The sequence below is a fragment of the Trachinotus anak genome, unplaced genomic scaffold, assembly GCF_046630095.1.
Source record: "Trachinotus anak isolate AG129_WGS33_773 ecotype Australia unplaced genomic scaffold, CSIRO_AGI_Tana_v1 ptg000002l, whole genome shotgun sequence".
NCBI lineage: Eukaryota > Metazoa > Chordata > Actinopteri > Carangiformes > Carangidae > Trachinotus > Trachinotus anak.
In genome coordinates this window covers 24,457,916-24,482,357 of record NW_027273853.1, presented here as the reverse complement: position 1 = coordinate 24,482,357, position 24,442 = coordinate 24,457,916, and the positions used below count along the sequence as shown (strand labels likewise).

General features: G+C 42.9%; 1 protein-coding gene across 1 annotated transcript; it reads right to left on the bottom strand.

Annotated features, from left to right (window-relative positions):
* Positions 1-518: 518 nt before the first annotated feature.
* Positions 519-16,854, bottom strand: st3gal2 (ST3 beta-galactoside alpha-2,3-sialyltransferase 2). Its single transcript, XM_071488345.1, has 8 exons — positions 16,725-16,854; positions 13,975-14,669; positions 7,550-7,609; positions 6,976-7,109; positions 4,918-5,097; positions 4,420-4,465; positions 2,962-3,081; positions 519-2,824 (listed from the first exon to the last, which is right to left on the bottom strand). The coding sequence occupies exons 1-8, from the start codon at positions 16,852-16,854 to the stop codon at positions 2,651-2,653; spliced, it is 1,539 nt and encodes a 512-aa protein (XP_071344446.1). The 3' UTR covers positions 519-2,650.
* Positions 16,855-24,442: the final 7,588 nt, after the last annotated feature.

Sequence of the window (24,442 nt, the reverse complement as noted above, 5' to 3'; positions counted from 1 at the left end):
GCTGCAGCGGTTGGCACTCACAGTTCCTACACACACTCCTTTCACTAATTGACTGATCTTCCCAGTCAGTCTGGAGGTGGCAGATTAGATTTTTTTGTGTTTTTAGCTCACTGTGTTACACATTGTGAGTCACTTGACCTCTACTCTGACTTCTTCTTGGATAAACAAAACAGGGACCGCAGGTAGAAAACGTTCCTCCATAGCACTGCTCGTCGTCAAAAACTCCATGGGGTACCTTTAACTTTGAATGTTGCTTATTTTGTCATTAATATTTACTATTATTTGAAACCATTTTCAGGCACTTTAAGTAAACCATGACTTGTAAGTCGCTTAAAGTAGCTTTAACTGAAATAAATAAAAGCCAGTCATCTCTGCACAACATCTGCTGAATCATTAATACTGATCAACAATCATTCAAACCCATATATAAGTTTAGTGTAAACGGGGCGTAAGAATAATTTTCATCGCACCTTTAAAGATAGTAACTTCGTTCTCCAGACATACATAGGAACCTTGAGTACTTTTCCTTAGCAGACGGCAGCTGTTTTATTGATAAACACATCTGTCCGCCATCTTTAGATGGATTTACATCCTCAGCTCAAACCAAATACTTTTACATTCCCACCTTTCTGTGGAACACAGTCTCTGATGTCTCTCTCTCTTTTTGATACAGTCTAGCAGCACATCCTTAACTCATAGCTGCTCATGTCTCCTTGTTAAAGATGTAAGTGACTAACAATGGAGGCTATAAATGTGTGAAATGGGTATTATTTGATGCCAAATGATGATAGAAGCCTTTAATGTACCACCTGGATGGAAATGAAGATCTAATCTGAGCCGATAGTATAAATCCAGCCAAGGTGTAAACTCAACACTGAACAGTACAAACGTAACAAATGAAATGTGCAGTCTGCAGGAGGATATGCCATCATCATGAAAATCAGAGGAGGAAGGTCAAGTCTAAGGCGTCCGGTGGCTACACTCCCTCCAGACATAGCTGAAGTTGTAATTGGCTGAGCGGGGACCAGGGCTAGTGGTTAATGAAGCCAAGCTGCTGAGAAGTTATGTAGTTCCCAGATCCGGTGGGGTTTTCTGTCACCCCATCATACGGGCCTTAATCTGGGGCGAAATGTTCCTGGCGGTCTCTAACGTCACTGGGACACAGGAGTCAAGTTGGAGCGTGAACCAACTTTTTATTTTCATCCTATAACACACTGACGCAAATGATGCGCTCCTCATGCTGGCGTTGTCTGACTGGTTCTCCGTGCCCCAGCTCTTTGTCTCCAGTCCTCTTCTCCCAAATTAGACCCCGACAGACCACATGGGGATTAAACTCCGGTCCAGAAACCAGTGTGCCTCCATCCAAACATGAAATCCCAGGAGATGGACTTTTGGCCTCATTAGAGTCTCACGCAGTCAGCCCAACACTCTCCCAGAACATTTCTCTGTGTGTCAGTGTGAATAAAGACTGGAGCTGGACCTGTGGGTGCTGTGGAATTTAAATTCAGGCTACAGAAGCTGAAGCTCATGTGAGTGCTGTAGTGATCTTTCTGAGTCAGAACGGCCGAAAGGCAAAAGCCTTGATTGTGTTTCTGTGGATCTGCTGCAAGGAGTTGAAGCCTCGCTCAGCCTGGTAAGGACCTCGGGGGTTTAGTAGACAGTCATACGCTATAAACCCACAGCAATCACCTATCATCTTATAATCAACCATTTTACAGCCCACAGTCAAAGTCCTTTTACACTGAGGCAGAACTCACATAAAGTGGGGTTATGACAGTGAAAAGCAGCAAGAGATGTTTTACCTCGTATATGATCTGAGAAGAACATTTTTTTCTCAAGTGGGGGCAAATCAAAGCATGACCCAGGTTCAGAGCTGCAGAAGTGATTCCGGTGTTTGTTTGACAGGACACTGACTTCCGATAGCGCCACAGTTTGTGTCCGTAGCCTCAGTCTTGTCGGACCACCTGCGGTTCCTGGTGTTTGCCAACATTCACATCTGTAAGTTCACTGTCAGACACCACCCGGCTGTAGAGCAATAGCCCCCTAGATGCTAACGGTGCTGTTTCTGTGGTGTTATCAGTGCGTAGTATATTGTATTTTTGTTATACGTGAGGATTAAGTCCTCATCCAACCACTGGATTGAGTCCAGATGTGGGACATTTATTTGTGAGATCTTTCCCTCTCCGGCCACCTCAGCACTGCAAACAGTCAAAGTCGGTATCTGTGGTGAAGCTGCCCCCGGGAAAGGAGATGTGTGGTCTTGTCTTTCACTCCGCATGCTGCCCATCAGAGGTGAAATCTTGAGACAGTTAATTCATAGTTTCATTTAAGGCTGAACTGAACTACATGTGGATCTCCATGTTCCTTGTTTCCTCCATGTTCCTTGAGTCGACGGTGTGTTCTCCAATCAGAACCAAGACTGGTGGGCCATTTGCCAGATATGAGGGAAAGTTAGAGGACTCATACTTTTTGGTAACAGTTCACTTCATTTAGTCTTTCCCTCATTGGGTTTACTTCAACTGGGAACCCAAACTGGTGCAGGTAAGTAAGAGAGAGAATATCTAACACATTCTAAGCAGCCTCTATAGCGTCTGTGGCCAAACCAGTTTTCTGACATGAAACCTTAGATAAATGCGGGGTGATTTGCTAGTTACTTTCCAGGGAATACGGTGATCTTGCCGGCCTTGGCCAGCTGCTGGATGATCTGGGCTTCATAGTCGGCGTCGTGGACGCCAGTCTTCCTGAACTCTCCAGAGTAGCGGTTCTGCTCCCAGTAGTGGTGCCAATTTCCCCGGCTGTCTGCCCCGAATCCAAACACATTCACCTGGAAGAGATCGACAAATGAGTATGGGAAAGCAAGTTTCTGATTACATGTGTATCTGTCAAGGATAATTACGATTATAGTTTCAGCATGGTGGTGGTGGTGATATGAAAGCAAAAGAGAGACAGAGAAACACTGACCTCATCACAGACGTGAAGGGCAAAGAAAAGCACTAGCATGCCAGTGGAGGGGTAGCGGCCATGATGTTGGGTCCAGTGGTCGTGGATGTATTTAAAGAACGCCGGGTTAAAGATCTGGACCTGGGTGGTGGTGGACAGACACCCAGAGAGAGGAAAATATTGGAATATACTGTTTACTTGCTGTAAGAATAAAAACCTAAACTCCTGCATGGAAAGAAGGAGGAGAGGACAGTATATTTTTCTAAAGGAAAACATTTCCTTTTTACGAATATTTCTTGGTTATGAAAAGTTCCTGTGAGTTCAGATTCAGATTCCACAGTAACACGGGGAGGATGACCTCACGCTGATCGCATCTGCTGCATATTCAAATGGTCCAAGCAAACAAGAAAAAGTTCAATTTTAATACTTGATTGCTGTGAAAGATTTAAGGCACTGGTAACCAAATGAACAGTGATTCATTTTGGTTAACAAAATGTTCAGTCCCAGCAAACAGGGCTTAGAGCTGCGCAGTGGAGGAGGAAATCTTATAAATCTATATTTTTGGGTTGACTCCAAAGACACTAAAAACTGTGCCTCTGACCAGGCGAGGTCATTCGCAAAGTCTTCACAGGGCTGGGATTAGTGTGAGTTTATTTATTTTCACAGATTAAAGAGCAAGCAGAAGATTATTCAAAACAAAGGGAAGGTTTATAATCTGGCTGTAATCCTTCATCAACAATAGGGAGGGGATGGTGTAATTGCAGCAAAGCAGGGTCACTGTGTGTGTGTGTGTGTGTGTGCGTGCGCGTGTGTGTGCATACAGTGTTGCAGCCTTGCATGCTAATATCATTTAAATCCATCAATCTGAACTCAATACCCCATAATGATAAAGTGTAAATTTCTGAAAAAGGAAAAACTGTAATATAATGTTCAGTATTCTCAGTCTAGTATTCAGACCCTTTTCTGTGACACTGGAAATGTAGCTAAGATTCCACCTTTTTCTCTTGATCACCTTTGAGATAATGATACTTCATTGGAAGTTCTTCAATCTAAGAGTCAGGAAGCCCTGAAACTGGTGCAGGTAAGTAAGAGAGAGAATATCTATGGTGCAGGTAAGTAAGTGCTCTGAGGAACCTTCAATAGAGCAGAAATGTTTCTGTAGTCTTCCCCAGGTCTGTGCCTCGACACAACCCTGTGTGATTCATAGCAAATGGTCTGAATATTTATGTTAATTTGATATTTAAGTCTTTCCATTTTATTAAGTTTGCAATTTTTTTTTTTTTTTTTGCTTTGTCATTCTGGGGTCTTGAGTGTAGACTGATGAGGGACAAAATGAATGTTACAATCCCAGCACAAGGCTGCAACATGACAAAAAGTGAAGGGGTCTGAATTCTGTCTGAATGCACTGTAGAGTAATGTGTTTGCATATTACTGCGAGTGTGTGCGACAGTAATTGCTGTCAGTGCAGAAAATTCACACCTTGTCTTTATCTACACGGAGGAACTGCTTCACTGGAGCGTAGGTACTGAGAGAGAGAGAGAGAGAGAGAGAGAGAGCGAGAGAGAGAGAGAGAGAGAGACAGAGAGAGAGAGAGAGAGAGAGAGAGAGAGACAGAGAGACAGAGAGAGAGAGAGAGAGAGAGAGAGAGAGAGAGAGAGAGAGAGAGAGAGATTGATTAAACACATTCAATCAGCACTTAGAGTGATTGCTGCAGCTATGAATTCTGGATGATTGACGGCTGACAAATTGTTCCAACCCAGCGACTTTCCAGTTGCTAATAACTGTGCTATGTGTGTGTGTGTGCGTGTGTGTGAGCGTGTGTGTGTGTGTGTGTGTGTGTGTAAAGTGAAAATGTATTCTGAAATATGCTTTATGCACTGTACGCCCAGAATTCCATTTTCGTTTTTGCGCACGTGTCTGCATTCACATATGTGTTAATCCATGTGTACGTGTGTGTGTGTGTGTGGGTCCTCTTACAATCGAATCTGGCCGGTGGACAGAGCGCTGGTGATCCAGACAAGATCCAGTGTTTTGAAGGGAACCAGGACGAAGCTGACGTTGGCGGCCAGGTTTTTGGCGCTCTCCGGGTACATGAAGTGGTGAGTGGTGTGACTTCCTGCATCTTCCTCATAGCCCACTGTGGGGGCCAGGTTTATCCTGGGTGCATGAGAGAGAGAGAGAGACACAGCATGAGAGGTGTATGTCTTCAGATGTTGCCTCAAGCCAGGCAATAAAATGATCTCAATAATTATTATGAAAAAAGGTTTCCACAGTAAAGGTGATAAACTGAAGTGAGCCATTTTTGATGAATGTATCTGTTGCGCATGTAGTTCAACCCTCATCTGCACAGTCATTGAGCAATGAGTAGCTGGAACATGTGGGGTCTAAATGAGGAGGAAAAGGTGCTGGAAATGTCGTCGCACAAAGTGTGGAAACTGCAGTGAAGACAAAGTCACAACAACTCTGATTTAAGAATGATTTCTGATTTCAGAGTCTCTTGCAGGCAACCTGTGGCAACAAAGGGGGGAAACGACTGAATGCTCCTATTGGGTGAATGCAAGCTCAATAAAAAAAAAAACAAAAACAGCTGGTCTGTCTCTGTCCAGTTCCAAAAGACTCCTGACGACATCTTTAAAGCTCACTATTAAACATTAAACACCATTGTTTGGTTAAAGGCTAAGGGGATGAACTATTGCTCTGAACATGTTATAAAAGAAAAACAGAAAATAATTTACCAGACTTTCAGTCTTAGTGATCAAGTCTCCTCTTTAGTTTCTTTTTCTTGTGCTGCTGAAGAGAATTTGCCTGAGGTTGGACAAATTGTATGTTGATACAAACACAACGGTCTTAGCTGACTTGTGATTTGCGTCATGGCTTTAGCCAGTCTCATGACAAGGACTTCCCAGCAGCACATCTTATTATATAATATAATAATCTTCAGTCAGATGGCAACTGAACCACTCAGCTCTCTGTGTGCCTCAGACCTTTGCTGTATTTACAGTAGATGTGTCTGGAGGAGTGAGTTATTTGTGTAAACAGGAAGGTTCACCTGGAAAAAAAAAAAAATGGCCGCAGAGCGTGCCTGCCCATATGTCGGTGAACAAAACAGATGCTTGTTCAGAAAGCAGGAGCGAAAAGGCAGACAGAGGGGAGGCGGGCGGAGGTGAGTGGGACTGTAGTGGGCCAAGCTGATCGTAAGAACAAATGAGAATCAAACCACAGTAATGAGAGAGCAGGAGATGGAGGCTGGAGGCTGCCCACACGAGTCTGCTGTGACTGCGACGCCAGCTAATGTCTTAAGTGCACAAAATACTAGTCATTCGTCTCATTTGCACCAGCACGTGGCCTCAACATACACACACATGCTGCAGGAAACAACATAAAGCTGTGTGCTCAGGCCAAAACACAACAATCACGCTCTGTGATCCATCAGCGCTGCATGACAACGGCCGGGGGAAGAGACTGACACAAAAGGATTTATGTGCCTCTGTGTGGGTGTGTGTGTGTGTGTGTGTGTGTGTGTGTGAGAGAGACACAATCTATGCCTTTCAGCTTCCTTGGACCTAAAGCTCTCTGTGATGACCTCACTCAGGCCCGTTGACCTCTCTCTTAACCAATAGGAGAGCTGGACGGTAGACAGCATGAAACAGTGAGATTAAATATAGTATGAGATGCACAGATCAGCTTTCTGCCTCTTTAGGCTGCAATTTCCCTTTTCGGATTAATAACCTACTCTATCTTATCAATCTTACAGCAAGTACATCTGCCCCTCGCGCACATACAACCTTAATGCTGATGATATAACAGATATTCTGTATTTTGATGGTATAGTGCGTTTCTCACATGAACTCTCTCTCTCCTCTTCTTTTCAGCTGTCTCACCCCCCCTCCTCCTCTTCCTCTATCGTCTCCCGGTTCCAGCCTTCGTCTCGGCGTCTTATTTTCATCAATCTTTCGGTCTATCTGACGCAGCCCTGCATCTACACTCTGCTTTCTGTCACTTTGCTCCTCTATCGATTGCATCTGCCCCTCTCACCTCATGATGTAGTTGTGTCCATCGATGGTGGCCCCATATCCGGCCCCACGGAGGTTTCCAGAGTTCCCCACCACAGCGCAGCGGAGGCAGCGCCCCGGATCCCACGAGCCGTACGGCGACCTCCCGGGGATCACCTGCGTTGGACAGTCGTGATGGAATAGAGCAAGGCTGGATTCAAGCTACACAGGAAATGAAGTAGGACACTAGCAAGAGACATAAAATACCCAAACCTGCAGCTCAGACCTGATTGTAAAAATACATCCTGCTCTGAATACCGGGGTGAATTCTTCATGAGGCCTTCCATGAAAAATACATAAGCCCTCTCTGCCCTCAGGCAGCCAGACTGAGATATTTAAACAGCCTAATGTGAAAGTATGATGCTGTGCTGAGAGTCAGGATGGAAAAAAAATAAATAAATACACGTTTCAAAAGGAATGAGCTGGGTCACTGATAAAGCTGATATCTAATAAAGACAATCTGTTCCCCTCTGCTTTTACCCAAGAGTGTAAAGTAATGACTTGGCTGATTCGAAAGCACCATGGTAATGGAAAGATAAATTAATAATATAAAATACCTGGAACAACCTCAGCAGCACCTGCTGGATGCTGTGGGGTTTAAACTGGGGCTGTAGCATCTAGAGAGAGAAAGAGAGAGAGAAAGTGAGGTTAGGATGTGTAGTTTCTCCTCTGCAGACAAATTACATCTGACAACAGACTTTAAATTTAGTTACTTTTTGTGCTCCCATGCACGAGTGTATGCATGCATTTGTCTGCATTCATGTGCAAATAAGCAGGTGCTCGTGCCAGCCTGTGAGAGTGTGTCTGTATCTGTGTGTGTGTGTGTGTGTTTAGGTAACAGCCATGTGTCAGACTGACAGGATGCAGTCAGACTGGGTGAGCTGTGGTCAGAGGAGCAGGGGCATTGCTATCCACATCAAAAAACAAGCTCAATTAAAAAAAAAGAAAAACAGATGACAGTGAAGAAAAACTCATTTTTTTTGCCTTTTTTAGACAACATGTGGCTGGTTCTCTGCCCATAACCTCTTCAAATTACACCTAAACAGACTGAGCGCTTAAGTTTCTTTGTGTCTTTCCAGGTTTTCTTTTACACCGTCCATCACCAACAACAGTAAGAAGTCCAGAGGACCGTCTGTTTTACTGGGAGGGAGAAACAAGTGACAGCAGAGACAACGAGGCTCTCCTGTCTGGAGGAGTTGAAAATGAGCTTTATTAATAGAAGATGTATAAAAAAAAAATCTAAGTTATGAGTTGAATGTAAAGAAGACGTAGGAGACATGAAAGAACAGAAGATGTAAATGAAGCTGAAAGACGGACGAAGAGGAGGAAGATGATACTGTAGGTAATGTTGTACCCAGCTGAGAAAGGCCTAATGTGGCCGATACATGACACCGTGATTGTGCAGATATTTGTGTTCTGCACAAGGAAACTTCAGATTCAGATTTTCTCTTTGACTGCTGTGAAAATACATTTAATACACCATCTAAAAAAAAAATTTAAAAAAACTTTTAGCTTTAAAGGTCACTTCACTGAAGTGAATATTAAAGCAAATACAGGTGAAAGAAGAATGTGGGTTGTGAAAAGCAATAAATAAATCCCAGTCAAAATGATGAACATGATTCTGTAGAGGATTTAAACCCTTGTAAGTAAAAACCAAAAATACACTAATACATCAGCACCTTTTTCATATGTTACTTTATGTGGCAGTGATCGATATGAGGATGTTTTTAGGAGCAGAGCAATGCGTCTTCTCAACAGCGTGACAGGCTAAAAGAAAGCAAACTCTAACTACCTTGACGTGCTAAACTAGCCGGTAGGAAGAAATTGTGCAAATATGCTTCAAAGTGATGTATATAAGTTACGGAAGAAAAGCCGGAATATAAACAAGGTGCTTCAGGCACATCTGAAGCACAGGATGACTCCCTTTGCCTTTGTAACTTAGCAGACCTTTTACATTTACATGCACAAAGGAGGAGCTAAATAACACACTGAAGGAAAGGGAATAAAACTGAAAATATAATATGGGCAATTTAATAGATGTGCCACCTGCAGGCAATAAACATTACATCTTCAGTTCTGTTTTTTTCCCCCTCATGTTTATCTTTTTTAACTTGTTTTTGTGTTTTGGGGATTTTACTTAATTCTGGAAAAAAAAAGGAAAAATTTTTTTCTTTTCTTTTTTTTTTTAAAGATAAAATATTACTGAATCTGTTCTCCACTGTATACTAAATAGTTGAGGAAATTTCAGGCTGAAATGACTCTGGAGGAAATCAACCCATCACTTACACTGAGAAGGGATATTTGAATGGCCTGTATGAGCAAAAGGGATAATTACAGCTCAGCAAAACCTATTTCAGTGCTCGTGTGGGCAGCTGACTATTGATTTAAGACTGACTTGAAAATCTGTGAATGTATCCTGAGGCAGACTCTGTCACTTCAGATTGACAGAGTGACTCTGTTCTAAGGAGCCGTGAAATGTTGTGAAGCTGGATGTTCACTTAACAGTCAAACATAAAAATATGTATTTCTGCTTTGTCTCATCATTTTAATGTGGAGTGTCTCTTTCTTTCTTTCTTTTTTTTGGATTTGGATTTTAACAGCAACAATGTGGGAAGGAAAGAGAATGATGACACAAAGTAACAGCGGGTAACAAAGAGAAACTGCCCAATTAAAAAAAAAAAAAAAAATCTTGTTCTAGTTTGAGCATCTGCCAAAACCACACAGGCGAATGTGCATTCACGCGTGTAAAGAGAAAGAAAACACCTGCACACACACACACAAAAAAAGTCCCCCAAAACAAAAATGCACACACACAAAAGTTCCATCGGGATATTGGCAGCCACCACATGACTGTTCCTCTCTGCAACCATATTCTCCTTTCTGTTGTTCTCACTCTCTCCCACACAGCAATCTTCATTTTCGCACTCCTTTGTAACCACTTCCTTTTCACCCACCATCGGCCTTAATTCTCTTTTCCCAACACAGATCTCATTCGCTTGAATTTTCATTCATACATCCTCTCCAGCAGTCTCCTTGCCCTCATGGCTAATTCCTTCTCTTTAATTTCCGTTGCTCTCCTTTTTGTTTCTCCTCCTCCTCCTCCTCGTCTTTCTTCATTTCTTTGTCTCTCCGGGACGCCTGTGCACCACGCAGCTAATCAGTGCTGATTTGAGAGCACTAAACCTTTCCTTTCCTACCCTTTACTCTCTCTCTAACTTTCTCATACTGTTGCCTCTCTGCATTTTCTCCTTTCCCCTGTTTTTCCATCTTCCTCGATCCCTCCATCCTTTGCCTTCTTCTTGTCTCTGACTCCCTGCACGATGCCAGAGCCAGCTTGGCACGCTGCACCGCTGTTGTTCAGGGGCTACTAAATTTTGGCAGATGTTTTCTGGCAGCCATGCCGATGCCGTCTCACTTCCTTCCTCTCAGCTGTCCTCTGCCTTCTAAAGTATAAGCTTCATGACATCAACTTTCAAATAAATAAAACTCCTCTTTTTCATTTCAACCAGTCTTTGCCATGAACCACTGCTACTTCAGGAGTCATCTGCACGAGCTCTTCATGACCTCAGACTTAACCTAGTGAGATTTATGCGACGCTAAAGTAAAAAGTATTGCACCACATAAATATTTCTTTCAAAGATTAGTTGTTACTAAATATTCACTATCAGTTACCACCAAGTGGAACTGATAGTGAATATTAGCTCACTAATATGGTGAATGATTCACAAATAACTGGTGCAACCAAATCCCAGACTCTAATACGAGCCCTCTCTGGAAGTTAATGTCCAAACCTCATTCTAAGCATTTTTTCTGCCTCAACTCTCAATATCATGCAAATTGCAAACATGCAAATTTATTTACTGAGTTTCACCTCCAGTGAATAACTGTGATCAGTTAAGATTTGGTGGCTGAGTGTTTGAAATCTTGAGTGCAAAAAAGTTTCACCATCATTTAAGTCCTGGACAGAAAATCAATCGGTTAAATGATTTTCTCATTGAATGTTTGGTTCTTTCTTCTCCTGAGACAAGAGTGTACAATAACACATTAGGTTTGAAGGTTTGATTGAATAATGTTACGCCTAATCTTTTCTTTTTCGCCCTTCTCCTCCCAACATTGGTTGATTGGATTTGGGAGTTAAAGTCAATGGGATCGGGTTGAAAATAAAAGAAAAAACAAGCAGAGTTTATTTCACACTTTGTTTGGTTATGTTGACTAAACATAAAACCACTTTGGACGTCTCTCACTGTAAATCCGTGTTGCCACGAATCAACCACATTATTCTTCTTATCCGCAACAGCAGATGCTTGAACTTCCTTTCACCTTTACATTATGATGCCCAAAAAATAAACATAGGTTTGAAAGACATATAGAGGCCTGATGTGACTCTTGCTGTAAGGAAAAAGGAGATTATACTGGATTTATCAAACAGAAAAACATGAGGTACATTTGTCCTTTGTATTAACGTGGAACAGGGGACATTAGAAATAAAGGCATGTCCTTAATTCAGCCCAGACAAAGGCCTGGTTCTCTCTGCCACTGAGGTAAACAAAGAGACTCTGGGCTCTATTTCAATGGTCCAAAGAGCACAGTCTAAAGCTTGTGGTACAAATGCCACTGCTATTTTAACTGTGGAAAAAAGTATCTCTGCTCCAGGCACATGGTTCAAAACTAAGTCTCTTGATTAATCATGGGAGCGTTTTGGGAGCGTAAACCAATCAGAGTGTCATCTCCCATTCACTTTAAAGCCAGTTTTTTTTGGTTCATTATGAAACTGTAGTCTAGGTGACGGACGCGCCAACAATGCGTCTGGCCCCAGCTTATTTTAACACCACCTTGCCCACGGTCGCTCAGATAGGTGTGAGTGAATTTGCTATTTAAACGACGTGGGTGCTGGACGGGAGAAAGACAACTGCGTCGGTCTACAACTAGCAAAGACACGTGCATTGTACTTTGTGCTGGGTGTAAGACATCGGGCCCTCTAAGATCAAGTAAAGTTGCTTTACAAAGTCGACAGGTACCGTCCCTAAAGGTGGTAATCACTTGTTGGTCTTTGTGAATACAGGCCTTTCTAGATGTCTCTTGATGTTGTTTTACAAATGCAGGTTTTTCCAGATATGTTATCCATTTGTCCGAGACCTCTCCAAAATATTTCTGATTTTTTATGTTGAAACTATGTTAAATTTCTAAGAGTCATCACACTAGTGGGAGCAAAAGTAAAGCCTGAAATATGTTCTCAAGATTTGTCCATGCGTATATGAGCAGGTAAGTCATCTAAGATGTAAGTGCCAGACTATTCCATGCAATTATACGTGATGTTCTCTCTCATGGGGAATAACAGAAAGCATGGAGTCCAAACAGAGAAAGCCTGATCTAATAGCTCTGATGGCTGATTTTGTTTATCCTCTTTTGTATGGCCTGTACCTTGTTCTATAGTTTGTTCACACACATGTTCCATACTCTTCATTTCTTCCCTACTCTTTTTCTGTCCTCCTTCCTCCCTGTTAATCTACTTTAATAGTAAATCTTTTTAATCTCTCACTTCCATCTTTCATCATTTCACCACTCCTGTTCTCCTGTCTTTCCATGTTCACATTTCTCATCTCTGCTTCATCCCATATTTAATCTTCCCTTTTCATCCCCTATCCGTTCCTATTTCTCTTTTCTTCCTCTCATTCACTTCTCCGTCTTTCTCTCTCCACTCTTCCCTTTTGCAGTGTGACCTAATGACTTGGCAGCTGTTGGCCTGTGTTTGCAGCTCTCTGCCATTTCAGTGCAGGACTGAGGATACTGCACAGAAACTCTAAACCGACTGCTGAAGGACACCGCACAACACTGAGGATAATACTGCAAACACAAACACAAAACATATTTCTATTTTCAAGTGGAGTATACAAGTATGGAGACACACCCACAAAGACAAATACACACACACACACACACACACACTGAGGGAGGAGGTTAACGCAAGAATTCCTTAATTCGAAGAATTCCTCAAAGTGCTTCCTACCTCTCTCCCACACTCTCTCTGAGGATGCATTTATTTCAGTTCTTAGTCATTACTCAGTTGTGGTTTCAGAAAAGCCCAGTGGCCAACCCTGTGATGTTCCACTTCTCCACTAACACCATTACATATGGCTGGCAGGGATACACGAGGAGCATGTAATACTTGTAAGAAGGGACCGGTCAGAGGGAGGATGAGGAGGATGGAGAGAGATATGTGATTATGATGCATTACTTTGATGCATTACCCCCCCCCCCCAGTGTTTGATGGTGTTGCAGATATGGTCAAAATGTTTTAAAACTCAGTATAAGTTTTGAGGCAGACAGGAGATATTATCAACAATCTTATTGTTGTGTTGTTTTTAATGAGCATCCTTGATGTTAGGGACGTTTTCCTGTAGACGATGTTACATGATTCACAAACTCTATTGGTAAAATCAAGAGTATAAAAGTTTTACAAGGGGGTTAGTAAAAGAATCTGCTTCTTTGAATTTCTGTGTATGTAAAAAGGTAAAAGTTAACTATGATTCCTAAGGAATTATATCATACCAGTCACCAAGCTTACAATTCTGGGAGCTAAAAATGACAGTGTTGAGAAAACAGACTCTGCAGCTTGAAATTTTTCGAGATAAACTGGGGATGAATTCAGTGACTCTGGTACCACGTTCACCTCACAGATTCAACAACAACACAGTCTGAGTGCAGGCCAGCTCTGATTCGTGCCTCTGACTGGCTTCTTCTCTGTAGCATCAGTGACCGAGGATCATGGGTATAAATTACAAACAAAGCGCTGTTTCCTCAGACGGTGATGAAATAATTAAAACTGTTGCCATTGACATAAACCTGTAGGACAGTCCTGTGTTTCTATGTTAAGTAACACTGAGGATATGGTTTAAAGAAAAAATGTAAATAAGGAAAAACACCTCTAGAACCAGCAGCTCCTCCCACTTCAAAGGTAAAGTTATATCATGTGGTTACTTACCACCCACCAGTAGTAGACATCAGAGGGCAGCTGGATGTTGTCTCTGGTCCAAACAGGTGAGATATCTGGGTCGTAGTTCTCATCGAACCAATCCGAAACGCCGGGGTCTCCGACACAGCGTGGACAGGCACACGTCTTCTGCTGCGTGGTGTCAGGTGGGGACAGGCGGTGCGCGCCCACATAGCTGGGCACTAGCTTCACCCGCCTCGACTCCTCCCACCCAGGTGGCTCCAGGTAGTTGAAGCTGACGCCCCCGCGGAGTGAGACGGAGAAGAAGAGTGAGGTGAGGAAGACGAGAACCAGCGAGCCGAGGAGAACCCAGATCCTGCGGGAGCATCTCACCCTGCCTCCTTTCTCCGCTGCGCCTCCTCCGCCTGTACTACCTCCGCCTCCTGCTGCCCAAGCCGACCCTCCGCTCAGCCAGGGCCTGAGCTCCTGGAGTCTGGGAGCTCCCCTGGATGGACCCCCGCCCCAGGACCCCCAGCCCCAGCGCCTGTCCCGGTGCGGGGTGGAGGACGGGATGCGGCCCCCCCAAGGCCATGCCCCCACCCCTGGACCTGCCACTGTCCCCAGCCCACCACCTCCTCCTCCTCTGTGCAATGACCAGAAAGGCCCGGTCAGCGTGGTTGGGACGACCTCCTGACTATGATTGTGAACCACGAGGTCGACCACGACACAGACCAGCGCAACACACACTCACACACTGACTGAAGACAATGTGTCAGAGTCAGTTTGTCTCACAGTCAAGCTGTGCACTCAGCGATGCTCCAACCCTTTCTTCTCGTCTCCCGCTGGATCCTCGCCCTCCCTCTCCTCCACCGCGATGTGCTCATACAACACACAGCAATGCCTTGATACACAAACACACAGGACACACACAGCTGAATCACACACAGCTGGAGCCTGATTGCCTCGGAAGTCCTTTGCTTTCTGTGTGAGGTGATCTCTCCCTCAGCTCCGAGCACAGCCTCAGCTTTTTCCACCTTTCTATCATTTGTTCATTCCCTCCCTTTTGCACTTTCTAACTTCACCTTCTCCGGCTTTCACTGTCTTTTGGTCGACCTCTTTCTTTTCCCTCCCTCTCGTTTGCATTAGCTGCGGTGCCCATCCTCAGTGAAATCCAGTGGATGGATGCAGCAGGTCCTTCTCGCTTTCGCTGCCATCTGCGCGAATGGTAAGCTTGGCTCCAGCGCTCTGCTTTCTCTCTTTTCTGTCTCTCTCGTAGCACTGAAGCGACGTAGCCAAAGAAAGGCTGGCAGGCTAGTAGAGAGCAGTGGAGAGGGGGAGGGAAGAAGGGAGGAGGAGCAGTACAGGGGAGGAGGTTTGGCCTGTGGTGTATTCCGTCACGTCCCTATCCATCCTAAAAAAAACAACAAAAAAAATACCTCTCTTTGATTCTCTTTTGCTTTTGGTTTCTTTTCTTCTCTGCTTGGTTCCTCTGTTATCTGCCGTTCTCTCAGTATTTTTCTTCTCCTCTCTTTGCCTTTCTCTCGAGGTTCACCTCACCTTGTCCTTCTCCGTCTCAAGGTCTCTCCTTTCCTTCTGAATCCCTCTGAGTCCAATGCCTGTCTGCCTGTTTCACTGAGTCCTTGTGACTGATTTGGTGTGTTGAGTTTTAAGATCTCTTCTGTTGCTGTTTCTCTTTCCTCATACACAAAGTTTTCCAAGTCGGGATAAAAAGTTTCCGTTTCTTATGGTGAATGATGAAATCTTAATAAAAAAACCCAAGATAATAGTAGCAGAGGATTTTTATGATGCTCTCTCAATGAAAGCACAGCCCAGCCCACTATCAGCTTCTGGACATCAGAGCAGTTCATAACTCATCAACAAGTTCTGCCACCGTTCAGCTGTGACTCCAAAGAGATGAAAGACAAAAGTATAAATAACTTTGGAAGAAATAATCAAAGCATCACAAGCAGATTGGTCGACATCCCTCTGATGGAAACTTTTTCATGAAGATCGTTCATCTGGGGGCGAGGCTGCACCAACAGTGCTGGATGGAGTGATGTGCAGAGGGTACGATGGAAAATAAAGACAAAACCAATCAGTCCCAAATCTCATCTTCTCTCCAGCTGGCTTTGAAAGGATGACGGCAGGAAGGGCGGGGGCGGCATCTGTCCTGCTGCCCAGAGTGTACGTGTGTGTGTGTGTGTGTGTGTATACCGGTGATGTGTGTGGAGTTAAGCTTAGGTGGGGCACCGTCTGCCAGTTGCACTAATTTAATTGTGTTCAACAGCTGTGCCAGTGTGTGTGTTTGCAAACGACCTATTGGCCGGCGGCGTAAGTTTCATTGGGCTTGTGAGCTCGAGGCGACTGCTGCTTAGCTCTAATCTGCTAAACTGTAATCCGAGGGTAGGACCCATGCAGTGCCCACTTCCTGCCAGCTGTCTGCCCTCAACGCGTTCATCTGATGCCCTATAAAGACCTGCTTAACTCACCTGCACACACACTCAGCCCCTGAAGCGCAAATCTCTGCTCCCAGAAAAGTTATGACAGTGATTATTTCATTATCAAATGTCTGTGTCTTTGTGCCTTTCAGGGTTTCTTGTCTGTCATGATGTCTGGCTTCCTGTTCTGTAGAAAACCTGCAGAGAAAGAGAGAGAAAGAGCAGACAGGCTGTCATTTACTGCCATTAGGTTCATTGATCACATTGACCACTTTAATCCTTCTCTCCTTTTCCACTTAGGTCCTCTTCCCTTCTTTTTAAGACTCATTACCTCTTCTCTTCCCTCAGTCTAACCCGGCTCACCACAAACTGTTTCTCTTCTCTTATTGTTATTAGTCTCCAGCAGCCTTTTACTGTCGTTCTGCTTTTTCACTTGCATCTGTTTGTTTTCATCCCTGCTCGTCCTGCTCGGTTCGTCTTTCAGACTGCCCATCGTGAGGGACAGGGGCGAACATGGGACAAACTTCTGCTCTTCCCTGTTGCGTGTCTCTTGATTGGTGCTGAATAAATTTTAAAAATGTCACTATGCTGAATTGGAAATACTGAAGTAGACTGACAGGACACAGATTGAAAGAGTCGGGCAGAATACTAAACAGAGGAGCAGTCCTCCCTTACAAACTCCTCTTAGGTCTGGTATCTGCTGTGTATATTACTACTGTACCAGATGATCATGCATCTGTGGGAGCTATTCACTAAGCCAACAACAAAATGTCATCAAGTTGCTTAATTTTGCATCATTGAAATGTTTCAGTTTAGACGGGTTAGAGGCTACAAATGTGCTGCAGCTGGTTTTTCAGGCATATTACTCCAGTGTTGGCCTCTCCTCATTGGCTGCCAGTAGATTTTAGAGTTAAATATAAAATTTTAGTTATTGCCTGTCAGGCTGTACATGGTGAAGCCACTTCAGCACATCTCTGCATTGTTGTGTCTATACAGAACTTCCCTGGATGTTCCCAAGGCCAAACCTAAAATGAGTCCTTTACAAATAAACCCTTGCCTACTACTGGCTGATCAAATCGATGCACACTGGACAGTAGGGCTGAACGGTCACTTTTACATTTCATTTTCACTGAAAGAAATTCTGATGATGTGTTTTTTAGTGGGGGTCTCTACCCACTTCACTTATAATGATGTGTTGTGACACATTTTTACCTTCATCAAAAAATGCAGCTCCTGTAATTTGAATATCGCACTTGGCCACATTGCGATTTCAATAATATTTCCATTAACTGTCCAACTGGACAGGACCAACAGATAAGTCATTAGACAGGAGAAATACAAAGCAGGGGATGATTGAGGACGACACTATGTTCTAACATTTAAAGCAGCAACGGTTGAATCCATTCTCCAAACAAACAGGGGGCAGAGTCTCACCAGAAGGCTGGGGCGTCCACACTTATTGTGAGAAACGAGATGTGGCCGTGGCAGGAGCAGAGGACGTGAAGGAGAGGGAGAGCAGGGGCATCAATATCTGAGCTTGAGGAGGAGAGGATGGCTGCATACACAGAGTTACTTCCTCATCCTCTCATGTTGGACTGAGGGCAGACTGGACACCACAGTCACTCACCATCACCTCTTGTGATACGTAGTGGTATGACAAGACGGAATGAGCCAAGGCTAGCTGCTTAGCATGCTATCTTCCCAACTCATAGTTGCCTTTGACATAACATCAAAACTTTTATCTCTCCACATTGCTTCTTTAATAGACTAAGCAAACAGACATTTCATTAAAAAAAATATTCAGCAAATAACTGATACTGAGAATCAGTGTGGGATCCACTTTTACAACATCGTCTCACCATCTCCCTCCTTCTTTATTCTAACAGAGTAAAACCTGGCTGCAGTCCTGAGGTAAAAGGGAGAAACTAATTTGCCTGAATAAAGGGACACAAAGCCTTACGGATGATTACACTGAAGAAATCTGCCTCATTTTCTTGCTACCAACCTATCCACCCACCCAGCAATGAACGATTATCTCCCACTACTCTATTTTTGACGCATTGCCATGGCAGCCAGTAAGTAATGCAGGGTTGTTAATGACAACACAAACCACAAAGTCCCCAACCTTGAACCCATCTAATCAATGCTAGAGAACTGGGTAACACTTTGCTTCCCAGCAGTTGACATATTTCTTTCTTCTTGTTTTCTGTCTCCATATTTTGCTGTATGTATCAACACTTCCATGACAGAGAGTTGCACAGACTGTGGTTCCACTGGTCCCACCTGTCCAGGTGGATTTTCATAACTTTACTGTTTTCACTGGATGTCCTCTGGGTGTTAGAGTGCAGTGACTAACAACACACAGCTGCACACAAACAGGAGCTGGTGACATTACTACTGACGTATGCACTGCAGGCTTACAATATGAATTAAAGCTGATTGGTTTTCACACCAGTTACACTTAAGGTAAATTATCCATTTTTCAAACTCTGTATAATGGCTTGTTAGCATTCCTTCCAAGACTTACAATTAATTTGAGCATGAAGCTCACCTCTGTCCCTTTGGTTTAATAAGAAATGCTCCCAGTGCAACTGAGAGCATTCTTTATTGTTTTCATTATTCATTTTTCAGAAAGCAAAGGACAAATGCAGATAATTGTAGACTATGGCAGCTGTTAATGAAAAAAGCTGTCAGTATTTTCCACTGTATTCCCACCGTTATCCATAACGTCCTTGAGAGAAATCTTCTGTTCTACGATTCATCTCATCGGGTTTTCTTTACATCGCTCTGCTTTTTGAATTTTACACTTTCCTTGCATCGATTTCAGTCCATAGATCAAACCACTTCAAACTGTCAGTCACTTCTCCCATGTTGTCTGCTGTCTCCACCGCCTGCTTTAGGCGTACGAGGAGTCGACCGATCATCGCCCTGGCCGATTATTGGATCTGATAGTAAGCATTTTTATTATCATCATCATTTTTAACCAATCTCTGATAAAAAATGTTTTAAAGTGCACAACTTTGGCTCTGATGCAGCCGCCTCTCCCTGTCTGTAGTCACCACTCTGCACAGAGCGCTATCTGACTGGCTGCGCCTCATGAGTAACGGCCTCTGACGGATGAGTGGAGCTAACAATCCTACGTGCTGAGGTTGCAAAAAGCACCACAATGTTAATGACAAGTTCATTTGTTGACCCAAGACACACCGAGGAAGAGGAAGCATCGCTAACTGCTAGGCTAACGTAACCAGCAGATCTGAATAGCATGTTAATGACAGTGGAATTAGCGAGACAGTTGCTAAAAGAAGGAGAAAGCTATGAGATCTTGAGCAGAACTAGCTTGAGTGTAAATGTACAGCAGGTAGCTAGTCGGCCGCTGTCACTGAGCAAGCAGAGCAGCAATAAACGCTACGAGAAACAGCGACTGGAAATGAAACACTACGCTAACTACCTACACAACTGCTGACTACAATAAAGTTTACTGAAGTAGAAGTAAATTACTTATGTCAAACAAAACTCAGATAAGTACACAATTCACTTTAATGAGGATTATATGATAAAACTATTCACTTAAAGAAGCTGTAGTGTTTGGTGCTGTTGAGCTGTATTGCATTAAGCAGAGAAGTGTTTCTATTATTTATCCTACTTTCATTGATATAAATGAGGGGGACAAAATAATACAAACACCTGGACACCATGGTGGATGTCCATAGACTTTATGAAGCAGTAGTTCTTTATTGGTATAACAGTTATCGCTCCTTGACAACTAATTATCAGAAACGGCCCTGAAAGAACCGTACTGGTTCAATCATACCTATTGTTATATTGTCATATTCCTGCACGTTGGATGCCATCACATTTCTACAGCCAGCAATTAGCACCCAATGCCCTCCTTTCTGTCACAGTGACTTTTAACATGTGGTGGAAAATTTCAGTCTTTTCACTCCTGTTGCCTCCTGTTGAGTTCTCTGGTCTACGACGCCCTCAGTCTATTCAGCTTCACCTCCTCTCTGGAGCAAGTGAAACTGTCTAATAACTGAACGAAACAATGGCTTAAGTGAAGCAAATCTCTCTCCATGCAAGTGGCTAGATGTAGACAGTTGTGACAATCCTTGCAGCAGTTTTACCCCACGTGACGTGACCTGCTGCAGAACACTGAGTGCCACATTATTATTACTGACACTGAAAACCTGCACTTGGAAACAGACAGCTCTGCTCCGGGTCTGCAGAGCATGAAAAGAAGGTAAACAAGTCTAATTAGGGTTATGCTATCCTAACTGCGAGCACAAACTCATTTCAGCATTGCAGCATCCACAAACTGCGACTATATTAAGGTAAAGCAAGTCCTACACCGTTTAAAGGATAAGTCTGTCCAAATTCTGTATTTTGCTTTAAGTCCAGAACCAACATGAATGGATCCGGACAGGTGTTGCCTGTGTTGCCAAAGCCTGATATAAATTATTTCCCTGTGCCACAGAGCTCCATTCTTGTCCAACAAGACAAAGGACACGTTCAGATCGACTTTAGCCCTGTGTAAAAAAAAAAAAAAGGCACCTCTGAATCATCTGAATGAGGTCAGTCCAGCAGTGCAATGGCGGTGCTCGGGGAAAGAGGTTGATCCAGGCTCAACGTTTGATACAGCACAATACAATGTCATCTGGCAAGGCACCGCCTTGGCTAAACAAATATGTAAAACTGCACATTCTTGGTGGATTAATTTGTAATCACAGAAGAAAATTTGTGCTGCATACCTCACAACTGAAGCAACAAAAACATAAAACAGTTGCTGTGACAACGATATGAAATGTTGCCTCTGATTATTAGAAATGGCTGTGCAGTGTTTGGGTCTGTTACTCAAACCGGACTTCCTACAGCCATTTTTTAGGATTTACATCTTCAGGGGGAATAAATGGGCTTGGGACTGGCTGGAATGCCACAGGTTAGGGAAATCACATTAGCTTTAGTCGTCTCATGGGAAAATATACAACATCTGCAGCACTATCCTTTAGATTTTATCTAAATATCAAATGCTTTTATAATCAAACCCACTCATCTCTCAGCCCTGCTTTGTTGAACTCTCTCTATAATGGTTTATGCCTTTAGAAATGTGGTAGGCGAGGCTGTTAAAAGACAAATACCATCAGCACAATGCTGTGAAGTATTTGCCGAGCCAGAGAGCAGCCAACCAGCCTTTAGGCAACACCAATGTGAACTGTAGATTCTTGAGGAATAAAGTACTGTCAGTGTACTCAGAAAGTTTTTAGATACCTTCAGTTTTATACATTGTTCTGAAAAAAAATCTACACTCAATATCTCATAGTTTTCGAAATTCTTGCACTTTCTGAATGCACTACTATTACTACTGCTCAGTGTCATTTTGCTTCCAGGTATAATTACAGCCTTTAATTACTTTAATCACTCGCCTTAACTGCTGCTTGTTGTTGCCAACCTGCCATTAACCTGCCTGGATGAGTCAAATGTTGTTGGTCATCCCACATCTTCTTTTTACCCATTTCCTGTCTCTTTTTCTCTCATCATCGGTTCAAAATACGGCATCAGCAAAATCCTGCTGCACAAACATCTGTTATTAACAGCTGTTATCGTAGCACTGACCATTTTTAATTACTTTTCCCATTTATCTCTCATCACCTCCTCCTCCACCGCCCTCTTCTGACACCAGTTGTCAGACGCCCCTATCTCCTCCAGTCATTACGACAAGAGCTGAGTTTATGATGATGAAAGATTGTTGCCCCTCTCTGGTGTCATTCACAGCAGAAACATCAGTCAGCAGCAGATGATCTTATTGACCTTCTCAAGCCTCAAACAGGCCACTTCTGTCTTTGCTTTCTTTAAATTTATTCCCTCAACCTAGCTCACCATCTCCTTTGCCCCCCCCCCCCCCTTTTATTTCAATCACCGCTGTGGATGGTGTAAGAAACAAAAAACTGCAGCCATCTTGGTTGTTCCAGGTGCCTGATGTGCCTCCTCCTCCTGTTCTCTCTCTCTCTCTCTCTCTGTCTCTGTCTCTGTACTCATCTCCCTCACCTTCTTCTTTGTATCCTGGCCGTGTGTGGCATTTAGCAATAGCAATGCTTCATCACAATTTCATACAAGAGAGGCCACGGTCTCCAACAGCATAAATTGCAGATGTTGGTTTCAATGCACAGTCTTAGGTTAATGTGATCCATATTTCTCTTATGCGATCCTATCTTCCTCACCCTCCCTGCACTTCTGCAAAACACATTCTCTCTTTTAGTTTCCTTTTGATTGACACATTTTGTCTTTTTGTCTTATTGATCAGTCACAGCTATGTTGCCCAAAACGTTTCTGATCACAGTGCTCTGCAGTTTTAAAAAACTTGTTTGAAATGTTGCTGTCTCTGGCCTTTAGTCTCTATGTTAGTCACCAAATTTATAACAAAACATGCAATAAATATATACAATAAATATATACAATACATACATTAAAATATTCTTGTATATCTCAGAGATAAAGAAAATACTTTGTGACGCGTAAAGAGTAATTACAAACAGAGATGTTTGACCTCTGGTAACCTCATCAGCGTCAGCAGGGTGAAGTGTTGATGCTGATGAGGTTACCTGAGGTCAAACATCTCTGTTAAAAAGTTTTTGTTTGTTGGGATATTTCAAATGGAAGGTGCACAGCTGGTGACCTCTCATCTTTATTCACAATCACAAAAAGTCTCCTCTTATGTCTTAAAGAAAACCACTTAAGGGAACAAATCCCACGGCGACATGGATATCATGTCTGTGCTTCGATGCATTTGAGAGAAACATCCTTGACTTTGATGCCACTCACCCTCCTGAAAAACAGAGAGAAAGCCAAGACCAGCCCTGAGCGGCACAGGAAAAGGGAGAAAATGAAAACATGAAATCAAATATAGGACGATGAGAAAATAATCCCACACAACAAAAAGCAGCCAGTTTGAAAAGATGATAATGGTTTATTTATCACCAAATTCGAGTGTCTCCGTTTTCATAAACGGCGAGCAGAAAGCCTCACTCTGCATCTGGGCTGTAACCATGGAAACCCACTATCTGCATCTTATGGAAAGAGATTATTCTCCCTCTCCTGCCCTCAGTTCACTGTGTCACACAGCCACTCTGATCACAAAACATTTGTGGAAAAAATCTATTCGTTAAAATTTATCATACTGTTTCCGAGCCGGCGTGGCGACATGTAATGATGAAGACCCATCCGAAATCAATTCAGTCATTTTTCCAAGGATCGACTGATCGTAGCTGCTGTTTAGGAAACAGCTGGACCACTGTCATATCGATCCATCTGGGGATAATCACCTGAGAGCTCATACCTCAATCTCTAAGAAGACAGGACATGTTACATGCTGATTTTCACTGTAGCTGCTGTAGTATTTCAAGATTTCTGTGCTGTTAACCACATCTCCCTGCAATAATCTGGCACTGTGAGGTTTCTACTATTAATATAATGGGAGAGATTTGTCTTCAAATATAAAAACCCTGGCAGCTTAATTTTTTATTTTCTACTTTATTTCAGCTTTTTCCATTTGAACATTAATTTACTGTTTGAGGGTAATTTATTTATTTATCGGCTTCAGAGAGGGGGTGTGACTGAGAAGTCTGAGTTCCTCTGATCTAGCAAATGCAGTTATATCTCATTTGATTGCACTGTGGATTGTAGCTGTTCCCTCTTTTTAAAGATTCAAAATGAGGTTTTAGGGTTTTTGGCATGAAACTTGACAGTTTTTAGATAAACAAAGTCATTATGGATCAGCTATCATAAGTATGATTGAATTCATTAGCATATCATGGAATATGAAGATATAAAGCCTGTTTGGGTCGTTTGTTTGAGTGGAAATTTGTCTTAATTGATCAAAAGTGTCAAGTGTGTGCTTTCCTTTGCACAGTTTCCTTACTGCCATCACAAAGTAGTTTTTAACATGTCAAAGTACAAATAGACATATTTCTACTTTCACTTTCATATTGTCTATTGACACATAGACAATTTTAACAAAAGTACAATAAGTAAAATTTATATTATCAATACTATTTGTAGCTCTCAGAAAAAAACTCTAATCATGAGGT